The sequence below is a fragment of the Myripristis murdjan genome, chromosome 21 (genome assembly GCF_902150065.1).
Source record: "Myripristis murdjan chromosome 21, fMyrMur1.1, whole genome shotgun sequence".
NCBI classification, from domain to species: domain Eukaryota; kingdom Metazoa; phylum Chordata; class Actinopteri; order Holocentriformes; family Holocentridae; genus Myripristis; species Myripristis murdjan.
Window position 1 is genome coordinate 26,486,739 of NC_044000.1, and position 22,364 is coordinate 26,509,102.

The 22,364-nt window shown below is 45.6% G+C and overlaps 1 protein-coding gene across 1 annotated transcript; it reads left to right on the plus strand.

Moving 5' to 3' along the window:
- Positions 1–661: 661 nt before the first annotated feature.
- LOC115379985 (trace amine-associated receptor 13c-like) lies at positions 662–2,054 on the plus strand. The gene is made up of 2 exons (XM_030080987.1): positions 662–834; positions 1,238–2,054. Exons 1-2 carry the CDS (start codon positions 662–664, stop codon positions 2,052–2,054), a joined length of 990 nt encoding a protein of 329 aa, XP_029936847.1.
- Positions 2,055–22,364: the final 20,310 nt, after the last annotated feature.

Consider the following 22,364-nt stretch of genomic DNA (forward strand, 5'->3'; position numbering starts at 1 on the left):
TGTCGGCCTATTAACATCAGTCTTCATCAATCAAAAATGTGTTTTCAGTGTCTATAAAATATTTTGGGAGTCATTGTTTATAGTAACCAGACATGTTCATCATGTTTAAGTGTCCTCTGGAAACTCTTCCAATGTCTGTGCGTTTTCTTGATGCTGCACATGTGATGTCAAATTGATGAAAGTGTTTTCCTCATCAAAAGAAGCAGACATCATCATAATAAAAAATTAAACCGTTTGAAAACACTGCATCTATCTTGATTGTAGGAACACGTATTCTGTTTTGAGCACTGTCAGCTGAGGGGCGATCCAGCACCGGACCGAACAGAAAACTGTTTTGTGTTTGTAAGGTGAACACGTTGGGCCTTCGGGCCCTATGTGGGCAGCAGGGACAGAGGAGGGAGGAGGAGGTAGGAAAGGAGATGAAGGGGAGAAAACAGACATGATGAAGAAGAGTGACAAAGGGAGGCAGAAATTGTGATGAAGATGGAAATGAAGAATATGATTCAAGGAGGAAGGGAAAGAGGAGGGACATGAGTCAGAGGGATAGCACCGAAGAAGGGAGGGATGAACAGGAAAAAGAGATAAATCAGCTCTATGAGAGATTTTGTTCAGAGAGCTGCCAGACCTCAGCAGCTTCTCCTCTCCTCCTCTCTCTCTGATGATGGAGACCCTGGAAGGAGCTGAACTCTGCTTTCCACACCTCCTCAACACCTCCTGCAGGAAGCCAAAGCCTCCTGACTCTGAGGCCTTGATAATCTACATCCTGATGTCCTTAATCGCTCTGCTCACTGTGGCTCTCAACCTGCTGGTCATCATCTCCATCTCCCATTACAGGTGGGTGATGGAGTTCAGTGTGATTATTAAAAAAAAAGGAGAGATATTGTCACTTCTTAGTCATTAGTGATGAGAAACAAGATGTTTAATAATGAAAATTGCTATTGTTATTCATACTAATAATTGCCTGCTTGACACTACTTCTGTCTCTGCGATCTCTCCTAAGATTTCTTCCATTTTTTCATTTTTAGCGTTTTTCTTGTAGTTTGATCATGCCTAGTGTGAGGGTTTAGGTCAGGAAGGATTGTTTTGGTTTTCTTTCAAGTATGAGTCTGTAAAACTCTGTTAGCTGTAACAGTGAGTAAAGGCTGGAAATGAACCTGAACTTGATGCCTGCTGCATTTGGTGAGACAATACTGCTGATACTAAACATAATGAATATAATGCTCCTGTTTCTCTCCAGGCAGCTCCACACCCCCACCAACCTCCTCCTCCTCTCTCTGGCTGTGTCAGACTTCCTCGTGGGCCTCCTGCTGATGCCGGGTCAAATCGTCTCGGGAGCCTGTTGGTTTCTGGGAGACTTTGTGTGTTCACTGTATTACTTTGTCGACTTTATTCTAACTTCTGCCTCAGTAGGAAATATGGTTCTGATATCAGTTGACCGCTATGTGGCTATTTGTGACCCTTTGTGTTACCCCACCAAAGTCACTCTGAGGAGAGTTAAAATCTGTGTTTGTCTGTGTTGGATCTGTTCTGTTTTCTACAACGGTTTGATTCAAAAGGATCATCTGACACAACCAGGCAGGTATAATTCTTGCTATGGAGATTGTGTAGTTGTCATTAACTACATCTCAGGAGCTGTTGACCTTGTTTTCACCTTTATTGCTCCTGTTACTGTGATCATAGTTCTGTATATGAGAGTGTTTGTGGTGGCTGTGTCTCAGGCTCGTGCCATGAGATCCCACATTGTGTCTGTCACTCTGCAGCCTTCAGGGACTGGAACTGCTAAGAAATCGGAGCTGAAAGCAGCCAGGACTCTTGGTGTTGTTGTGGTTGTGTTTCTAATATGTCTATTTCCTTATTACTATCCCTCTCTTACGGGCCAAGACACCTTGATCACTGCCTCATCTACCGCTGCTGTGACCTATGTGTTTTATTTTAACTCCTGTCTAAACCCTGTGATCTATGCCTTTTTCTACCCCTGGTTTAGAAAAGCTATTAAACACATAGTTTCACTGCAGATCTTAAAACCTGTCTCCTGTGATGCCAACATACTGTAGAGCTGCTGTGGACTCAGTGTAATTTTCACAGTAAGGTGGTTTAAGCTGTTCAAGGAAGTAAATTCAAACAAAAAAAATGTCTGGACAAAAACATGCTTATGATCCTTCATTGTATACTGGATAACACTTTGTAATAATGTTCCTTAACAAATGATTCATTTGGGTATTCATAGGTATTTGATGCAGTTAATGCAGTGCAGTCTGCTCCCATCCAGCCGATCTACAATGAATCACTCCATTCGATGGGAAGAAATTACTCAAAAATCCCCTCATTCAATGGGGCGGAATTGTGCAATTTTTGCAACCCAGTTTACCCAGATTACAGGAATTACTCCAAAATCCCCATCGAATGGAAACGGGTTTCTATTGGCTGTCCTCTGGGGGGCCCCGCCCACCGCCTGCGCATGCGCGAGCCCCGAAGCGAGAGCCTTAAGAAAAATGGCGGACATTCCTTTTATTCTCAGTGGAAAATGCAATATTTTAACATAGCTTATGCATTCAAATGCGTTTTGATAACATTTCTAGCGGGAAATGTGCATTTTATTTCCAAAATCTTCGTTCAGTTAATGTACATGATGTTTACTTTGTTAGTTATTACGAAGATTCTTTCAGGTTTCTATCGTTGCTATGGCTGTTGCTATGGACGCTGCTACCACTATCGCTGATGTAGCTTCCGCTCGGAAGTATTGTCACCGTGGAAATCTGGGGAGGGAGGCGTGGGGTCAGACACGGCGCCCCGCACACGCTTATCACGCACTGCGCGTAGGGCACCAAGTGCCTGGGGGGGCACCAAAAAAAAAAAAAAAAAAAAAACAAGCTCGTGAAAAATCATCATAATAATAGTAATCATAATAATGATATATTTAAAATTGTGTAAAGTACGGAAGCCCTAAAGGGCCATACATAAATATTTTTATTTCCTCCGTTTTCTCGTGATAACGAGATAATTTTCCTCCGTTTTCCCGTGATAACGAGATAAATTTCCTCCGTTTTCTCGTGATAACGAGATAATTTTCCTCCGTTTTCCCGTGATTTCCCGTACTGTTTACAGTTTTGACAGATCTTTATTTAATAGTGGTGTCATTTATTTTTTATTTTAAATTATTTTATTTTATTTATTTATTCGAGTGTTTGGTGCCATATTTAGTTAGTGTTTAGTGAGTGTGTTGTCAAGATTTTATTATTATTATTTATCTCTTATTTTTTCCAACAGTTTTTGAAACATAAATGTTGAAAAGTTATTTTGTAAAATAAAGAGAAACACAATGACAAATACTGAGTTACTGTTCATTTCTGGTGGCGGCGGTGGCGGCGGCGACGGCGGCGGCGGCGTGGGGGGCACCACAAAACATTTGTGCTTAGGGCACCCAAATGGCTAGCGCCGGCCCTGCGTGGGGTTAACCTGCTCTCACAGAAATCCGTGAAATGAGCATGACCTCCTAATAACGCATTGCGTGCTCCTCGCACGTGACCTGTTTTAATCGATTTCTATGGTTTTAATTCTGTGTGGTCACCACACAAACGGTGTGCACTGAAAGTCAGCGAGGTTCCGTGACGTCACGCTGTGGGTGGTGGTTCATAGATCCCGGAAGTGCAAATTTAATCGATATTCCGGAAAAAGGTCTGATTATTAGCCATAACGTTGTAACCATCCAAGGCAGACTTACCACGAGCTATGAGGATGTGTAACGATGGCATGTGCTTCAGCCGAGTCCACAAGTCCCGTATAATATCAACTTTATTTTAAGAAAACACGTTTTATTTGCGATGTCATATCACGGAGAAGCACTACATTACCCATAATCCTAGTGTTTATCAGCGACATGTCTGATTTGACTTTCATCAATAAAGTCAATAAAGTGTAATAAAGTGCATGAAAGTTGATAATATGCTGATATGTTACGCCACTGAACACAACCCTTTCAGTCAGCGAAACAGAGCGGGTGGAAAAACCGCGGAAACACGTCAAAATAGCACTAAAGATTTATATATATTTTTTATTTTTCATAACACATCTTTATTCGTGATATAAACATGGGCTACATGTTAAGGTTATAGTTTTGGTGTTTGTTACGACCGGCTCGTTGGCCGCAACAAAAGAGGAGATGTACAAGAAGTTAAATTATAACAAACTGAATTTTAATCCAGTAAACAAATAAATGTATGGGGTATGGTAGGCAGTATCAGTGGTGTGAGTGAGTGTATGGATGCAGTGAGAGAGGTGTGGTGCATGTTGTCAGTGCAAAAAAGGAAAAACAAACAAAAGAGAAGGCCAGCACGCCGGCAGGGTGCTGCCTGGAGCAAGGACCAGGGAGAATGGGGAGCAGAGTGAAGGGGCTGGCGTCTGGGAAGGCGGGGTTAAGTAGACCTTGATGGGAACACTGGCCAGGTGTTCCCAGTCAGGCTAATGGCAGACTGGACAGACCTGGAAGACAAAACACACACACCAGTACGACGAACACAACACACCAGGCCTGGGGCCGTCACACCCCCCCCCATAAAGTCAGGGTCCCCAAAGGGAACCCTGGCTCCAAAATTGCCAAGCCACATAAAAATCTATACTGAACCTTATAGTTATCAATAAATGCACTCATCCCAACTCCACATTATAATACCAATAAAAAAAATGCAATATACAAGAAAAACAAACAGCTCACCGCTTATGTCCCCCACAAATCCCAGCACTCTCTGCCTCAGCAACTGGTACCCTGAAGCAAATTTAAGAGGAGAGAAAGACCAAGAAAGATGGGACCCAAGTGGAGAGTAGGAAAAGAAAAAAAAACAATCACTAAGAAGGAGCCCGAGACAATGCATCCGCCACTACATTGTCTCGTCCCTTAACATGGCGAATGTCGAGGCTGTAGGACTGGAGGAAAAGAGCCCAGCGAACCAACCTCTGATTGGGAGACTGCAAGGAGCTAAGGAACGTCAGAGGATTGTGATCTGTAAAGACAATCACAGGTGAAGAGCTGACATACACACTGAAATGCTGCAAGGCCAGGACCAACGCTAGAGTCTCTTTTTCTATTACAGAATAATTCAGCTGGTGTCTGTTGAACTTCCTGGAAAAAAAACACAATGGCTTATCCACACCAAGGTCATCAGGCTGCAATAGCACCGCCCCTGCTCCCACAGCACTAGCATCCACCTCTAACTTAAAAGGTCTATCCCACTGTGGAGCTGCCAAAACAGGAGCATTACAAATCAGCGCCTTAACATTTTCAAATGATGATTGACACTCTGACGACCACACATATTTCACTTTGGACTTCAACAGGTTTGTGAGGGGTGCAACAACTGTAGAAAAATTCCTGCAGAAACACCTATAATATCCAACTAACCCCAGAAAACGCATCAGCGCCTTCTTAGTTGGAGGAGGAGGATAGTTGTCAATAGCCTGCACTTTTGCACGCACCGGAGATACTGTGCCCTGCCCGACTACACGCCCCAGGTACGTCACTGTAGCCTTGGCGAACTCACACTTCGCCAAATTTACAGTTAACCGCGCCTTAGCCAAGCGGTCAAACAGCTTCTCAATACGGTCAAGGTGGTCATCCCAGCTGTCAGAATAGATCACGACATCGTCCAAATACACCGAGCAACCCTCCAGATCTCCAACCACCATATTCATGAGGCGTTGGAAAGTCGCTGGCGCATTTCGCAGACCAAACGGCATGACCGTATATGCATACAAACCAGTAGGTGTAATAAATGCAGCAACCTCCCTCGCCCTCTCTGACAACGGGACCTGCCAGTACCCCTTTAACAGATCAAACTTGCTGACATACTTAGCGGCTCCCACCTGATCAATACAGTCCTCCATCCTCGGAAGCGGAAAGGAATCTGGCTTAGTCACACTGTTAACTTTGCGGAAGTCTGAGCAAAACCGTGGTGTATTGTCTGACTTCGGCACCAACAGACAAGGAGACGCCCAGCTAGAAGAGGATGGCTGTGCAATGCCATTGCCAAGCATATATTTCACTTCAGCATCAAGATACTTACGTTTGTCAGGGTGGACACGATAAAACCTCTGCCTAATAGGTTTACAATCCTCAACCACAATATCATGCTCTAACAAATGTGTACGTGTAGGTGTGTCCCCAAAAAGACATGGATATCGCCTTATCAGGTCAGCCAACTGACCACGCCTTGACGCCTCCAAATGGCACAGCAAACCATCCAGCTTCTGCAAAGACTCAGAATTCTTCAAACGACCACAAAGCATAGCCTCATCAGGACCCGGCAAGTCATCTCCCCCTGGCACTGCCACTGCCTGAGGAGACACAGACACACAGACAGGATGGACAGCAGACACCTGCACCTTCTGTTCAGGTAACTGGGATGCACGGGGGTAATACAACTTCAGCAAGTTAACATGACAGAGCTGAGTAGGAGACCTGCGATCAGGAGTAGATATCACATAATTTTGATCTGACACCTTCCTCACCACGGAATATGGGCCAGAAAACTTAGCCTGAAATGGAGAGGTAACAATAGGCAAAAGAGCAAGCACCTGATCCCCAGGGAGGAAAACCCGATCCTCCACCTGGCGATCATAAAGTTTTTTCATCTTGCCCTGTGCAGAAGTCAGATTACTCTTAGCCACTTCCTGAGCCTTATACAGTCTGTATCTGAAACCATTAACATAATCAATAAGGTTTTGGGGTGGTTGTACTTCCTTCCAGTTATCCTGCAAGAGCGCGAGGGGACCCCTAACCTTATGGCCAAACACCAGCTCATTAGGACTGAATCCCGTGCTCTCCTGGACCACCTCCCTAGCAGATAACAGCAACCAGGGTAAGCCTTCTTCCCAATCTCCGTCCATTTGAATGCAATACGCACGTAACATGGACTTGAGCGTTTGGTGAAACCGCTCCAAAGCCCCTTGGCTCTGCGCATGGTAAGCAGAAGCCTGATTGTGACTAATGCGCAGCTGCTTTAATACCTGAGCAAACAAATGTGACGAAAAATTTGACCCCTGGTCAGACTGGATAACTCTGGGAACCCCAAAAACTGAAAAAAACTGAGACAACGCACGAACCACAGCCCTGGCAGTTATGGTGCGCAACGGGTACGCAGCTGGGTACCGTGTGCTCTGGCACATGACTGTCAGCAGATATGCTGCACCTGATTTTGAAGGAGGCAATGGGCCCACACAATCCACAATAAGATGTTCAAAGGGCTCACTTATGGCTGGTATCGGACACAGTGGAACAGGCTTCAAACTCTGATTAGGCTTGCTGGTTAGTTGGCATGTATGACACGACTTTATGTATTTAGCAACATCCCGCTTCATTCGCGGCCAGAAGAAATACCTCAAGATGCGATCATACGTCTTCCTGACGCCCAGGTGACCAGACTCATCGTGGGAAATCTGCAACACCACACTACGAAAACGGGAAGGCACCACAACCTGATAAATTGGGTCACCCACAAAATGTTCGCCCTGAGGCACCCACTTCCTCATTAACACCTCATTCTCGATGAAGTAGCAATGAGAGTTGTTCTTTACCTCACCAGCAGGCTGCACCATGTCCAGCAAACCCTGGAGGGAACCATCAGCCCGCTGCTCCGACACCAACTCACTGTGAGAAACAGACCAAGGAACATTAGTACCAGTTACATCATGCTGCAGGGAAGTGTCATCTTGTCCAGTGCACTCTGTCTCCACCAACTGCGCACGTTTCATCGCGCGCGTTACGGCACACGCCCTGAACACATCAGGAAAATCCCTCTCATTCTTATCAGGGTCACTGGTGACCAGAGGCTCTGAAACAACGATAGCTGGAGGGGGGACATCAGCCCACACCCGACTCCCCGCTATATCATTGCCCAAGATCATGGTCACGCCATCCACAGGCAGAGCTGGGCGCACCGCTACGGCCACCTCACCCTGGAACAGATCACAAGACAACATCATTTTGTGCTGCGGAACCTGCAAAACCTGCAGCCCAATACCCAGCACCGGTATGAAAGCCCCAGTGTATGACTCCTCTGAAAATGGTAGAGCCGACTCCACAATAAATGAATCGAAAGCTGCGGTGTCACGCAATATCCTAATCTGCACTTTCTCATCGCTCCCCACCAAGGAAACGCACCCATTACTGATGAAAGGCAAATAGGACTGCAAATCTGGACTCACTCCTTGCGGTTTTAACTCACCACTCGGTGTCTCCAACACTCTCTCAGGAACAGGACCAACACACATTGCAGGCTTAGGATGCACCGTCGCTCCAGACTTACTGTTTTTAAATGCATAACAGTCTCTCCTCCAGTGTCCCCGCTTATGACAAAAATTACACACCTTGTCAGACTCGCGAGACACGCGTTCCTGTTTCTGTTCCATCCAAACATTTCTCACTGGGCGACCGGACCCTGCACCTCCACTTGAGAAACTCTCCCTACGCACGCCGCCACCGCGCGCACCTGGATGCCAAGTATCGTCCCCATGCGTCAACACGTAGTCATCAGCAAGTGCTGCGGCCTCAGCTGCCGTAGTAACTTTACGCTCATTGATGTAAGTTGCAATGCGCCCCGGCACAGAGTTTTTAAACTGCTCCAAAATCATGAGATCACGCAGATCATTAAATGATTCAACCTCAGCTGCCGCACACCACCGGTCAAATTGAGTTGACAACTCACGAGCAAACTCCAAATGAGATTTATCACCTCTTCTCCAACCACGAAACCGTTGGCGATACGCCTCAGGCACAAGCTCATACGCCTTAAGAACAGCTGATTTCACCACATCGTATTTTACGCTATCTCCACTACTCAGCGTAGAGTATGCCTCCTGCGCCCTGCCAGTCAAAACACACTGCAACAGCAAGGTGCACGTTGACTCTGACCAGCCGCGAGCCTCAGACAGACGCTCAAACAGCGAAAAAAATGTCTCCGGGTCTTTCTCATTAAATTTAGGAACAAGCCTTAAATCAGCCAGATCAGACCCCGCAGATGAGCCACCCGGCCCAGAGGAACCGTCCCCAGGCAGACCAGCCGTTACAGCTTTCCCTTCACTCCCCAAAACCATTTTCTGCCTCTCCAGTTCAATCCTCGCCTGCTCCGTTTCCTGCTTCACCTTCTCAACCAGGACTTCTTTCTCCATTCTTACCTGCTCAGTCTCCTGCCTCACCCTTTCCAAAGCGACTTCTTTTTCAGTCTCCAACGTCAACCGCAACTTCAACAACTCTTTCTGCTGCTCAAAAGACAAACCACCACCAGGACCTGCGTCCTCGGCGCATTCGGAGATGGACACAGACTCGCCCGCATTCAACACCTTCATTTTCAACAACTGAATTTTCAAATTTGCCTTCACTGTCTCTTTCACCCTTTTATCACCCACATTAACCTTATAATGGTCAGCTATTTTAACCAACTGATCCCTGGTACACTCGTCCAACGACGCTTCAGATGGCGCCTGTACAAACGCTTCTACCACTTCATCCATCTTACCTGAATGACCGCAAGAGAAGATACCGTGTTGGAACCCACCCAGTGTGTGGCCAGGCCCGCGCAGCCTGCAACAGAGCCTCCCCGCTATCTAACTACCTAACCAGGAATCTATCTATATAACTCCCCCCTAGTCTTCATGGAGCGTAGCGGCGGGTACTTACGCACTAGCAGCCCGCTGGCTCGGAGAGGCGACCAGAAGCTGGCAACCACCACGAAACCAGGGATGTGCCCCCGAGCAACATTAGGGAAAAGGGAATGGGAAGCTCTAACCGCCGTACCCCAGCACTAACAGTCCCCCACGACGACAACCAAAGGGAAGCCGCCGCTAAAGCCTACAAGGGGAATCACTCCGTCAGGTAAGATGCGTATGCACACACACACACAGCTGGACCGACACTTACCCTCTCATGCAAAATCCACAAACAGATGAAACAAATGGCAAAAATCTCGCTTCCACAAAAACCAGACGAGCAGCACAAACGCCCAAACTTAACTTCAAAAAAGTACATCCCCAAGAGCGCAAACAAACTCACCATATAAGGCAAACTACGTCAGCGGTGACTCCCAAGGAAATCCCGAAAATGACGTCACCTCCACATGAGAGCCGCAAGCCTCTCAACCAAAGGCCTTCCCCAATTATCACCACTTAATTGGAACCACGCGCCCTCGCGTAGACAAAGCAATCCAAACAAAGTTTAAATAACCTATGAAAAATACCTCACAGAAAAAACATAGACTATAACCAAAAACACCGGACCCACCGGACACGAGCCCCCACTTTGTTACGACCGGCTCGTTGGCCGCAACAAAAGAGGAGATGTACAAGAAGTTAAATTATAACAAACTGAATTTTAATCCAGTAAACAAATAAATGTATGGGGTATGGTAGGCAGTATCAGTGGTGTGAGTGAGTGTATGGATGCAGTGAGAGAGGTGTGGTGCATGTTGTCAGTGCAAAAAAGGAAAAACAAACAAAAGAGAAGGCCAGCACGCCGGCAGGGTGCTGCCTGGAGCAAGGACCAGGGAGAATGGGGAGCAGAGTGAAGGGGCTGGCGTCTGGGAAGGCGGGGTTAAGTAGACCTTGATGGGAACACTGGCCAGGTGTTCCCAGTCAGGCTAATGGCAGACTGGACAGACCTGGAAGACAAAACACACACACCAGTACGACGAACACAACACACCAGGCCTGGGGCCGTCACAGTGTTGAAAAACTACCGTATCTATGTTTTTTAAACCTAATTTCAAAACTTTTCCCCTAACCCGGAAGAGGCGTACCAGAACTACAATCTGCGCGGAGTTGCAACACACAGAGGTGTCCTGCGCCATAGATTTTGTAGTTCTAATATGTTATGTCTATTATGTGATGTTGTGATCACTAATTTTTCAATCTTTATTATAGTTTTTGGGTGTGGGAAGAACGCCTGTTTGGTCAGATTTTATTTATTTTTTTCTTAAGATAGTGAAATCATGTTTTTTCCATGTTTTGACACTAGTCAGTGGCGCCCCCTATTGGTTTGCCATCGGGTATGATAGTAGAGGTCAAGAGCTTTCCAAAAATGTTGACCCCATGTCTGTGCCATTTTTTGTTGCTGCACTGTAAGCCTTTAAAAGTGTCTCAGGTGGCCATATTAAGTTAATGGGAAAATCTGAAATATGAAACATTGAGTATTTTAAGGGGAAAATAAGCATCAGGCAGCATCAGGCAGCTCACCTGTCAGATCCGGCAGACCTGACCGGGTGGGCGCGGTATCGGACGGTGCCGCGGCCGGCCAGCCTGATGCCGACTGATGGTGACGCGGCATGTGCGGGTCAATACGGTAGTCTAGAAAACTGGAGATTTTTTTTTCTCGTGCGCCCCCAAGTAGATTGCGCCCTGGGCAGTTGCACTGCCCATAGCAAAAACCGTCTCTGCTGCCGAGTCTGCCTGCACAGCGGGATACTGCTGCAACTCTCTCTCACTTGTTTGCGCTGCGCTTGCACAGCTGGTTGTCTGTCTGTCACTGAAAGTTTAGCCTCCAAATCCAATCCAGTGTCTCACTCTCTCCACCAGTCACATAAAAATTAAGCGTCCCCCCACAGTCTTGACATGTGGCATGGTGCCAAAAACCTGGCCAAAAAAATTGCTGCAGTAAGTTTAATAAGTGCATCATGTTATTACCTACATATCTGTCTTAAAATTGATTTGCCTTACATCGGAGTATTCAGCAATGTGACATTGATGGCAGAGATTATGCACACTTTCATTTTAATCAAAGACAGCAAAAATTGATTTCTGGCTGAAGGTGTGTTAATACCCATGTCTAATACTATGTTTGGTTTGTTTGTTTGTTTGTTTTTTTGTCTCATCAAGGCAGCAAAGATAAAAGGACAGTCCCTTCTCCTCAACTGGCTGAAAGACATCGTAAACCATTTTTGGTGGTGCTGTAAGACAGCTGACACAACCGAGGAGTTTCTTGTAGGCACACAATTTATAATTTTTTTTCTCTCAATCAGTTAATTCAATGCCATATAAATGCTTGATTTATAGTGCTCTTGGTTTTCGCAGACACTGTGGACTGGTATCCTTCATCATGTCTGTAACCATCACACCTGGGAATATGGAAGCTGCCAACATGACCACCTGGAAGACACTCGTGAAAAGGAGTGGATCAAGAGGGACTCCAAGTGCCACAATGCACTGGTGGACATAGTTTACAAAATAAGACATAATAAGCTCTTAAAATGTTTTGTCTGTTTGACACTAAATGCTGCATTTTTATGATTGTGTGCCAGCAGATCTATTGCTATTGTCTACATAAAAATGTGTGGCCTACAATTTCTTTATAAATAAGTCTTTCATTTTACAAATGTCAGTATTTACAGTTTTTTACACATTTTTGGTATCAAAATTGTAAGGTACACTTGTCCCTTGTAATGAACAGTACATGCATACATTGTCTGTGGCAATATGTCACAGTGACAAATGATAGTAATTAAAAGGTAACTGCAGTACTGTCATACTTACCATATAATTATATATAAAGTCACTACATACTAAGTTTATGTTTACATGTATATAATTGCAGTAAATAAAGCACATATATTTGATGATTGTCTTTTTTATTGCACTTTGAAAAAACTTCAATGGAACAAATACAAATGAATAAATAATTACAAAAGCAAATGTATAAATATAGAGAATAATAACAATTATTATGAATTAAAAATATAACCGTAACATTTTTTTGCCTTCAAAAAAGTACCGGATGTTGATATTGTTTTGATGCCCTGATGATGGACATGCAGGTATGTGAGTACTTGTGGTAATGTATGGACATACCAGAGGGCCTGAAAGGAAACTCAGATGCCAGGTACGAAACCAGTGTAGTGTCCTTGGGGATCAGGGAACCTGTCCCTGATCCTCCAAACACAGCAGCTGGGGATGACACGTCGGTTTCCCTGCCCTAAGGAACCATGTTGCCAATAGATGAAGTGTCTATAGGCAGCATAGTGGTACTCCCGGTTGTCATCCCCAGGCCCACTGGCTTGGCCTAATACCGTAATGTCCTCCTGGTACTGCCTGTGAATACGCAGAAATCCTTCAGTAAGGCAGTACTGGGAGAAGTGTGGTAATAGGCTGACACAATTATTTGGATCCTGGCCACAGCACTTCCTCTCTAGGTCCGTAGGCATATCCCTACAGTTACCACAAGTACACCATGGCACCCCTGGCACTCCAGCAAAAGGTGGGGCACCATGCCTGCGCTGATACATCGCCAGGGCATCAAAAACCAGGCCTGGCTGCCTCTCCAGAAGCTGTGAGGTGAGCTCCCTGTGTTCCTCAAGGGTCATCTCCTGAAGAAATTTCTGAGGAAATAAAACCCAGGAAAAACGCAAGTAAGTTCCATGATGTCAGTATGGTAATAACACTATAACAGCTTGTAAGCTGTCTAGCATGTTGTCAACATCTAAAACAATGACAGGCATTTACAAAATACCAAAATATCTCTTCATACTGTTCTTGTAGTGTGTAAAATGATTTATTTGCCTTGTTAACGTTCAGGGACGGTTTTTGCTATGGGCAGTGTGGGCAACTGCCCAGGGCGCAATCAACTTGGGGGCGCGCACGAGAAAAAAAAAAAAAAAAAAATCGCCAGTTTTCTAGACTACTGTATTGACCCGCACATGCCGCGGCACCACGCCTGATGCCGACTGATGGTGCCGCCTGATGCCGACTGATGGTGCCCCGGTGCCGCGGCCGACTGGCGCCGTGGGGGCGGGGGGGTTGGAGTTGTAACATGAAAGGGCGCAAGCCAGTAATTTCGCCTAGGGCGGCAACATAGGCAGAACCTCCACTATTAACGTTTCCCAAATAATGACTCACGTTACACTGCAATAACACATCGACCTACAAATTACAGTAATGTAACCATTGAGCTGCTATATGAATGCCACTTTGTATTGTATTGGTATTGTTCATATCGCACAGACCAGATAGGGGAAAAAAACATACAATAAAACCATTTCATAAGAAACGTTACCGACCTTGGTCGCTTCTGTTCGTCGGCTTTGCAGGGCCTCCACTCTCTCCTCATCTTCATCTCTAGAAGATGCCGCTTCGGCTCCTCTGCCTCGACTCGCCCTGCCCGCTCCACCACGTCTTCCTCTCCGCCGTCTCCCCCTCCCTCTCCCTCCTTCCTCCGCCACATTACCGGGAGGTCTATCCGGTCCTCTCCGCTGCAAACCGAGGGGGGAAAATCGTCCTGCTAACTTCCATCACTACCAGACGACTTAGCTAAACTTAGCTTGTACTTGCATGCGAACCAGCTAGCCAACGTTAGTAATGAAATGCTATCACAATGCGGAACAAGTAACAGTAATATTAGCGATATTACATATAGACATACAGACAACACGAGTCATAAATAAGTTTTATAACTATCTGAGCGAACCTCATCACCCGACGTCAAAGACTCATGGAGACTCGATGCACCCGTAGATGACATGATGGCACTTGTATGGCACGCGAAGGCCTCCGTAGCTGCTCCTCCTCGGTCGGAAAGGGAGGGGGAGCGAAGCGGGGTGTTCACTTGGTTGCAATCTGCAACGTCAGCGCTAGATGCCGCTAAATCTTACACACAGTGTGTAAAATTACACACTGTTCCTTTAAAGGCAGACTCTGCATTTTGAAATGGGAGCCCACAGTACTTTGTTTCCTCATGTTAATTATGCGGCTGAGGAAGGATAAAACCCCTCACGTTCATGCCAAGACGATTTTGGAAAAGATACAGAAATCTTGGGAGTATAACCATTTTTATAGCATTAATGCGCCCAATCATAGAGAGTTGAAGTAAATTCCATTTCCTAATAATAACTTTAAGATTATCTAACATATCAAGAAAATTCGATTTTAGAAGTTTGGAATCTCTGGAAATCTTAAGACCTAAATAAGTAAAATAGGTAAGAGTTAGTTGAAATGGAAGAGACTTCAGAAATACTGGACTCAAGTCATCTTTCAGAGGCATAAGTTCACTTTTATCCCAATCGATGGTGTAACCTGACAGTCTACTGAATGATTTAATGTATGTTAAGAGATGAGGGATTGATGTTTTTGGCTTGGATACAGAAATCAAAAGGTCATCAGCATAAAGATTTATAAGGGTTTCAGAATCACCAAACTTTATCCCATGGATATGAGGGTGTCCCCTAATTAATCTATCTCTTTTAGATGCCTGTTTCGATTTCAAATGTTCACACAATCAAGAAAAATGGGGTGAAATGCATGGACAATATTCCCTTAACTCGATTGAAATCATTCTGATCAGAGATTCCAGCTCCTCTGTTTGCATGGAGGCCAAATAGAGTGATCCATTGACATGTGTTTACTTACCCCAAAGCATTAAATCAGAATAAAACTTATCTCACCTGCACAAAGTGGTTCTACCTGCTAGAAAGCCTCTTATCTGCTGGAAATATAAATATAAATATAATCCAAGTCGAGTGATGTTGTCTAGTGCCGACTCTCTCGTCAGGTTGTCCATCAGATTTTAAAAATAAAACTTGGCTGGCTAGTTTTGATTTTTCTCCTTGTAACAGGCAGCCCTCAAACTTTTCCAGTAGTTTTTGATTTGGTTGATGGGTTGATGGATTCAGACCTTGTTCATCTTATCAAACACTTGTTTGAACAACTTGTGGTTTACAGGCTGTTGAGCACAGTGTTATCCTTTACAACAAAAACGTTGTGTCAGCCACAGACTGGTTGTGTTGTGCTGCCGATGTATTTCTGTCCCTCCAGGATACTTGTAATATCACATGAGGGAAGCATGTGGAGAAAGAAATACATTTATTCCAACCAGAGAGAAACAATTAGATTTAGTGTTTCTATGGTTATTAGGTGCTAATATTTTCCTGCTGAACAGATTATCAAAGGTTTACACCAGCCCTCTCAACCCAACTGACAATTCCTCCTAACTGGCCCAGCCTCTTTTGATTTTATCCTGCATTTTTATTCTGATTCGGCCATTATTCTAATTTTTAGTGGAATATTAGAATCCATGTAAACACAGCTAATGTTTACCACGTCATTACAAAGTGGGCTGCTCTCCCCTTCGAGCCATAATCTGCATGTTCTGCCTGTAATTACCCCTCACCCCATTCTCTCTCAGTTTTGCTTACATGTGTTCCAGTCAGCTGGTGCATGATATTACAGACACTCTAAGGGCCTACTCACATTAGCCCATTCGTGCCGTGCCCAAGCACGTTTGACCCCAAAATCCAGATTATTTGACTTGTGTGAGCACTCCGTCCCGAGCCTCAGTACAGTACACTTTCACCACTCTGGCATAGTTGGAGGAGGTCTGCTTCAGTATGATACGGGCGTTCATGCACGAGCACATGCACAGTCACGCACGCAGCGCACAAACGTTCATATGACGTAAATCATGCGACCGTCCCTCCCGCGTTTCCTCCTGCCGCCAAAAAAAAATTGTTTTATGCACGCAGCATGATTAACTGCATGCGTGTCATATTTCAACATGATGCCGTACAGGGCCAGAGTGGGACTCATTTTCAGCCCTGGAGTTTCTTGCCTCAGACCAGCCCACTTTAGATCACGACCTATTATTATTAAAATCAAAAAATATAATGGGTCACTACTATCGTTTGGGCATAGAAAGTGGTTATATTGGAACTAATGCTTGCTTGTTCACACACTCTGTTACAACAGCTCACCTGTTCCTTCCATACTGACAGGAGCAATCCCCCCATCACTACTGGCTCCTGGCTCTGCCTTTGACACCAAATCACATTTTAAAAACTGTCATAATTCTCAGCACAAATCTCCCCTTTTAACAAAGCCTTCTGATCAATTCAGGTCAGTTTCATTAATATAGTGCTGAATCATCTAGCATCTCAGGACACTTTTCATATAGAGCAGGTCTACACCATACTCTTCATTATATTAATTCTAATAATATTCACTCAATGAGCAATCCTACCTGCCCACTCTGGACTTGCGGGCTCATGGCTGGTGCTTGGTGCTGGATCTTGCCTTTGACTCTGAGGGGCTACAAGACAAACTTTCCCAGTTATGTGGCGTTGCATCATACTATTATTTAAATTATATAACGTTATGTTATATAGGCCTGTCGCGATATGCGATAAGTCATTGCACGGTAAATTTAAATGAAGTCGGTAACTTTTATGACCGCGATTATTTTCCACATTCCTATGTGTTTGTTTTCCTCATCTCTCTCTGCCAAAGAGACCAGACAACAAGAGCGTTCACTGTCGTGCGTCATCTGTCAGCGAGGTGAGTTGGTTCATTAGCGTAATGAACGGAGGGAACGCTCTTGTCGTCGAGTGTCTTTGTCTCTGTGAGGGGGCGGGGCCATAGGCTACACACACAGGGCTCTAGTGTCGCAGACCTGGAGAGGCAGGGTCGCCAACTGGGTGTGGCCAGGTGGATTTTGCAAGTTTGGCATGCCGTGCACGGTGGTGCAAGTACTCCGCCGTCCCTCCTACCGGCGCAAGGGAGGAGAGAGGGCGTGGAGTGGGTTTGACACAGCCCATTAACTTTAAACCAATCAAATGAGCCCCTGTCCTTGCCTTTAAAATGTAATGAATGTAATGAGCGTAATGAACGTTTACACAATTGACATGGAGGTCTACTGCCGCAGGCGGAGTGGAGCCGGTGTAGTGGAAGTTTGGCTGACAGGCCTGCAGTTCGCACACGTCACCAAAACCGCACAGGCAGGCTTCCGGAGTGTCAGTCACATTAACAATGCAATAAATACCGACAAAAAACACTATTCAATGCTACCATCTCAATCAGCGCATACATGTATCTCCATGTAACTGTCCCGTCACAACTGATGTCAGATCAAAGGAGATTGGCACCGTTTGTGCTGACTGTGAGGTTTTGGTGATGTGCGCCTGTCAGCCAAACTTCCACTGCACTGGCTCCGCTGCGCCTTGCACTGAAAGTAGACGTGGTTTCAGATGGCGAGCTTTGGGCGCACCTCGGCGAAGCCTTTTGGCACGAAACTGTCACTGTGGCAAGCTGAATCTGTCGACACCTCCCCCTGCTGTGCCGCCACTCCCATCTTGGCGCACCTCGGTCTGCAAAACTACCAAACTGTGCGCCCCTCGTGTTGCGCTGGTCGAAACTAGCTCTGCGCAGGGTTCGCCTCACTGCGCCACCCTGCACTGCGCCGGGAAACTAGAGCCCACAGAGTGTGCTCCTTGTGAGGTAGAGACGAGGCGGAGAAAATAGCGAGAGAGCGACATGGAACTTCTCCGTCTGGCAAACTGATGGATGAGTCTGGGTTTGGCGGTTGCCAGGAGAATGGTACTTGTCTGACTGCATTGTGCCAAGCGTAAAGTTTGGTGGAGGGGGGGGGTTATGGTTTGGGGTTGTTTTTCGGGAGTTGGGCTCGGCCCCTTAGTTCCAGTGAAAGGAACTTTTAATGCTACAGCATACCAAGACATTTTGGACAATTTTATGCTCCCAACTTTGTGGGAACAGTTTGGAGATGGCCCCTTCCTCTTCCAACATGACTGCACACCAGTGCACAAAGCAAGGTCCATAAAGACATGGATGAGCAAGTTTGGTGTGGAGGAACTTGACTGGCCTGCACAGAGTCCTGACCTCAAGCAGATAGAACACCTTTGGAATGAATTAGAGCGGAGACTGCGAGCCAGGCCTTCTCATCCAACATCAGTGTCTGACCTCACAAATGCACTTCTGGAAGAATGGCCAAAAATTCCCATAAACACACTCCTAAACCTTGTGGAAAGCCTTCCAAGAAGAGTTGAAGCTGTTATAGCTGCAAAGGGTGGGCCGACATCATATTAAATCCTATGGTTTAAGAATGGGATGTCACTCACGTTCATATGCGTGTGAAGGCAGACAAGCAAATACTTTTGGCAATATAGTGTATGAGGAGCCTAAGCACAAGGCTGAGACAAAGCATTATGGTGCCTGCAACCCAGTCACCAGACGACTGTTAGCAGCACAGTCTTGCAAGACTCATATTGACTCATTACACACCAGCTCACCATGTCTGTGAGGGATGATCTCCTTATGAAACCTTTCCTACGTACAGACGAGGGAGTTTAAAGTACAAGGAGGTCAAGTGGGTGACCATTCATCAGACATCAGTTATAGGAGAACAGGCTGGCAGTCGCTAATGTGCCTCACTGCAAAGAGTTAACAGAATTAACCTTTGCCACAGAAGCGTCCTAGAACAGAGAGAGTCGGTAGCTAGCCAGTGTCAGCATTAGCCTATCAATGTTTATAGCCGGTCTTGCATTGCCCTGTTAACATTAGTCCTCTTCAATGAAAAATACATTTCCAGGGTCTAGAAGCCAATTTAAGGAATCACTGTTTACAGTAAGTAGGCATGTTCATCATTCTTAAATGTCCTTTGGAAACACTTGCATTGTTGTTTGGTGTAATTTCAGTGTGATTTCTAAAAGCTGCACATGTGTTGTCAAATTGATAAAGATATTTTCTGAATTTGCTTGTCATGGTTTGGTGTTCTCTGTGTTTTGGTACTTTGGTTGGACACTTGTTTTTCTGTTTTCCTGTGTTTTGGTGTTGCCTCCTTTGCCCAGCTCTGTCTCTTTAGTCATTGATTTCAGCTGTGTCTTGTTTGCCCCTCCCAGTGCCACACCTGTCCTGTGTCTGTCAATTATCCTTGATTGTTCTGATCCCTCCCAGTGTTTAACCTCAGCCTATCCTCTGTGTTCTCCTGTCTTGTGCTCCAGCCCCTTCCCCAGGTGTGTCTTGTTTGATCATTAGTTCTTGTGTATTTAAGTCCTGTCTTGAGTTCTGTTCCTTGTTGGTTCATTGTGTTGTTCTGTGCTGTGTTGTGCTTTTTTAGCTTATGGTCGGTTTCCTGCCCTGTGTTATGTATTGTTTCCAGCCGGTTTAAATATATATTTTTTGTTTGCTGAGTTCTGTGCCTCCTGGCTCCTGCTTTTGGGTCCTCCTTCCTCCACTCCCGTGACATTGCTTGAGTTTTCTTAAGTTGTAGGGCACTGAGCTCTCAGGGCTGCCCTAGGACACACTCCAAAATTTAATGACTACAAGAAAAAATATTACTTTTATTCATGCTTTTAAAATTGAATGACACCACAGCAAAACCAATGTAGATTAGTTATTACTAGCTAAGAAGGAACTGCAGCAATTAAAGAACATTATGAATTATTTCTCAGTTGTGAATAATTTCTCAGCGGAATTTGTCTCTGTTCACCAGCGTGGGAAGGCTTGCAAGCCATCTGCTATGTGGCGTGGTTTGCAGTCACCCCTTCTGACTGCGAACCGGTTCTCACCCCTCTCCAGCCCTGTTGGTAATCCTTTGGGCCGGCGTGCCTCTCCCGCTCTTGTTGACAGAGTGGAGCAATGCACGCTAGTGATAGGAGACTCCATTACCCGCAAAATTAGACTAGCTTCACCAGCCGTGGTTCAGTGTCGATCTGGGGCCAGAGTCTCTGACATAGAGGATAATCTTAGGGTCCTGGCAGCACCGAGGAAGGATCAGGGAACCCAGGCACACTACACTACTATGTATAAGAACATTGCTATTCATGTCGGCACCAACAATAAAAGGATGAAGCAGTCAGAGATCACAAAAGCTAGCTTAGTTAGGACACTTGAGTTGGCCAGAAAGATGTGTCGGCATCGGTTAATTGTCTCTGGTCCATTACCAGTGAGGGATAATGATGAGATGTACAGTAGGTTAACCTCACTGAACCGCTGGCTGGCCCATCACTGTGCTGAGCATGGTTTTAGTTGGCAAGATGGCGCCTGTGGTGGCAAGCCGTCAGCCTCATCTCCCTCGTCTGCTCAGCATATTGTTTGCAGTTACCCTACTGCTATGTGTATTTTGCCAAGATGTCTCCACTTTCATTGTCTACAATCGCCAGGCTCTCTTTAACATTAAAGCTCTCGGTGATTCGCTGTTATTGTTCAGACTGGGAAAGCAAAACATTAGTCTCCCACCTGTGCTTGCTGAAATCCCTGCACACCTGCTCTGTTTCCCCTGCGCTCTTCCTCGGAAAAGGCGCTTCAGAAGACGTGGAAAACGAGGTGGTGTGATCAATTCAAGGCCTATCTGGCGGCTTCCTTTGGAGGGTCTGATCCTCATCTCCTCCATGACGAACGCTATTTCCCCACAGTGAAGCGCTCACTGCACATGAGGGGCTGTTGGATCCGTCCTATCCTCACTGAGCTGCTGCCTCCACTGACAGGATTGACTCCTCTGATTGCTGGCTTCCTGACGCTGCCCAACCTGTGCCCGGCCCCGCTGAAGTTTCCTGCTACTCCCTCTAACCTGGCCATTGAGGTTCCATGGTGGTGCTGACAGCTCTGGGCCTGCATAGGTGGTGTTACACCTGAACTGCTTCGGTCGCTGAAACGTGCCGTGTCACCGGCTACTGAGGAACTCAATCTTCGCATGACTCTACTAAATACTAGGTCACTAGTAAACAAAACGTTTTTATTGAATGACTTCTTCTCTTCACGGGATTTGGACTTCATGTTCCTAACAGAGACTTGGCTTCGGGATGGTGAGTGCACACCGCTTTCTGAACTCCTTCCTCCTGGCTGTTTATTCTTCAGCTCCCCTCGGAGCACCAGCAGAGATGGCGGTCTGGCCTCGGTGTTCAAATCCAGCTTTCAGTGCTGTCCTATTCCATTTATTACTTACTCTAGTTTTGAACTGCAAACGTTTAAGCTTCAACTTTCCTCTTTCTCCACTATGTTTGCGGTTGTTTATTTCCCTCCAAAATTTAATAAGGACTTTGCAGATTTTCTGTCAGGTGCCACTGTGAAATATGATTTTCTAATTTCTGGAGATTTAAATATTCATGTCTGCTGTGAATCAAGTCAACTGGTCACTGATTTCTTAAACCTCATTGAATCTTTTAATCTTGTTCAATGTGTTAAAGACCCGACTCATGAGAAAGGGCACATTTTAGATTTGGTTTTATCATATGACTTATCTGTGTGTGTAAACGAAATTTGTGAATCAGCGTGGATCTCTGACCATCTGCCTGTACTTTTCACTGTTTCAATCCCTTGTTTGGGGGCTAAAACCAGTGCTTCTACGCGCCGCTTGCACACAATTAACCCTCAAACTACATCACAGTTTTCAGCCATGTATAATGACTCTATATACTTAGCACTTTGGATGATAATTACGCTTTCAACGCTGAAGAACTTTTTAGCAATTTTAACTCTACATGCGCGGATATCTTTGATTCTGTTGCACCTTTTACAATTAGGCGCACAAAAGAACTCTCAGAACCGTGGCTTAACGACTCCACACGCTCTCTCAGGCGCTCATGTCGGCGCGCTGAGAGAAAGTGGAAGAA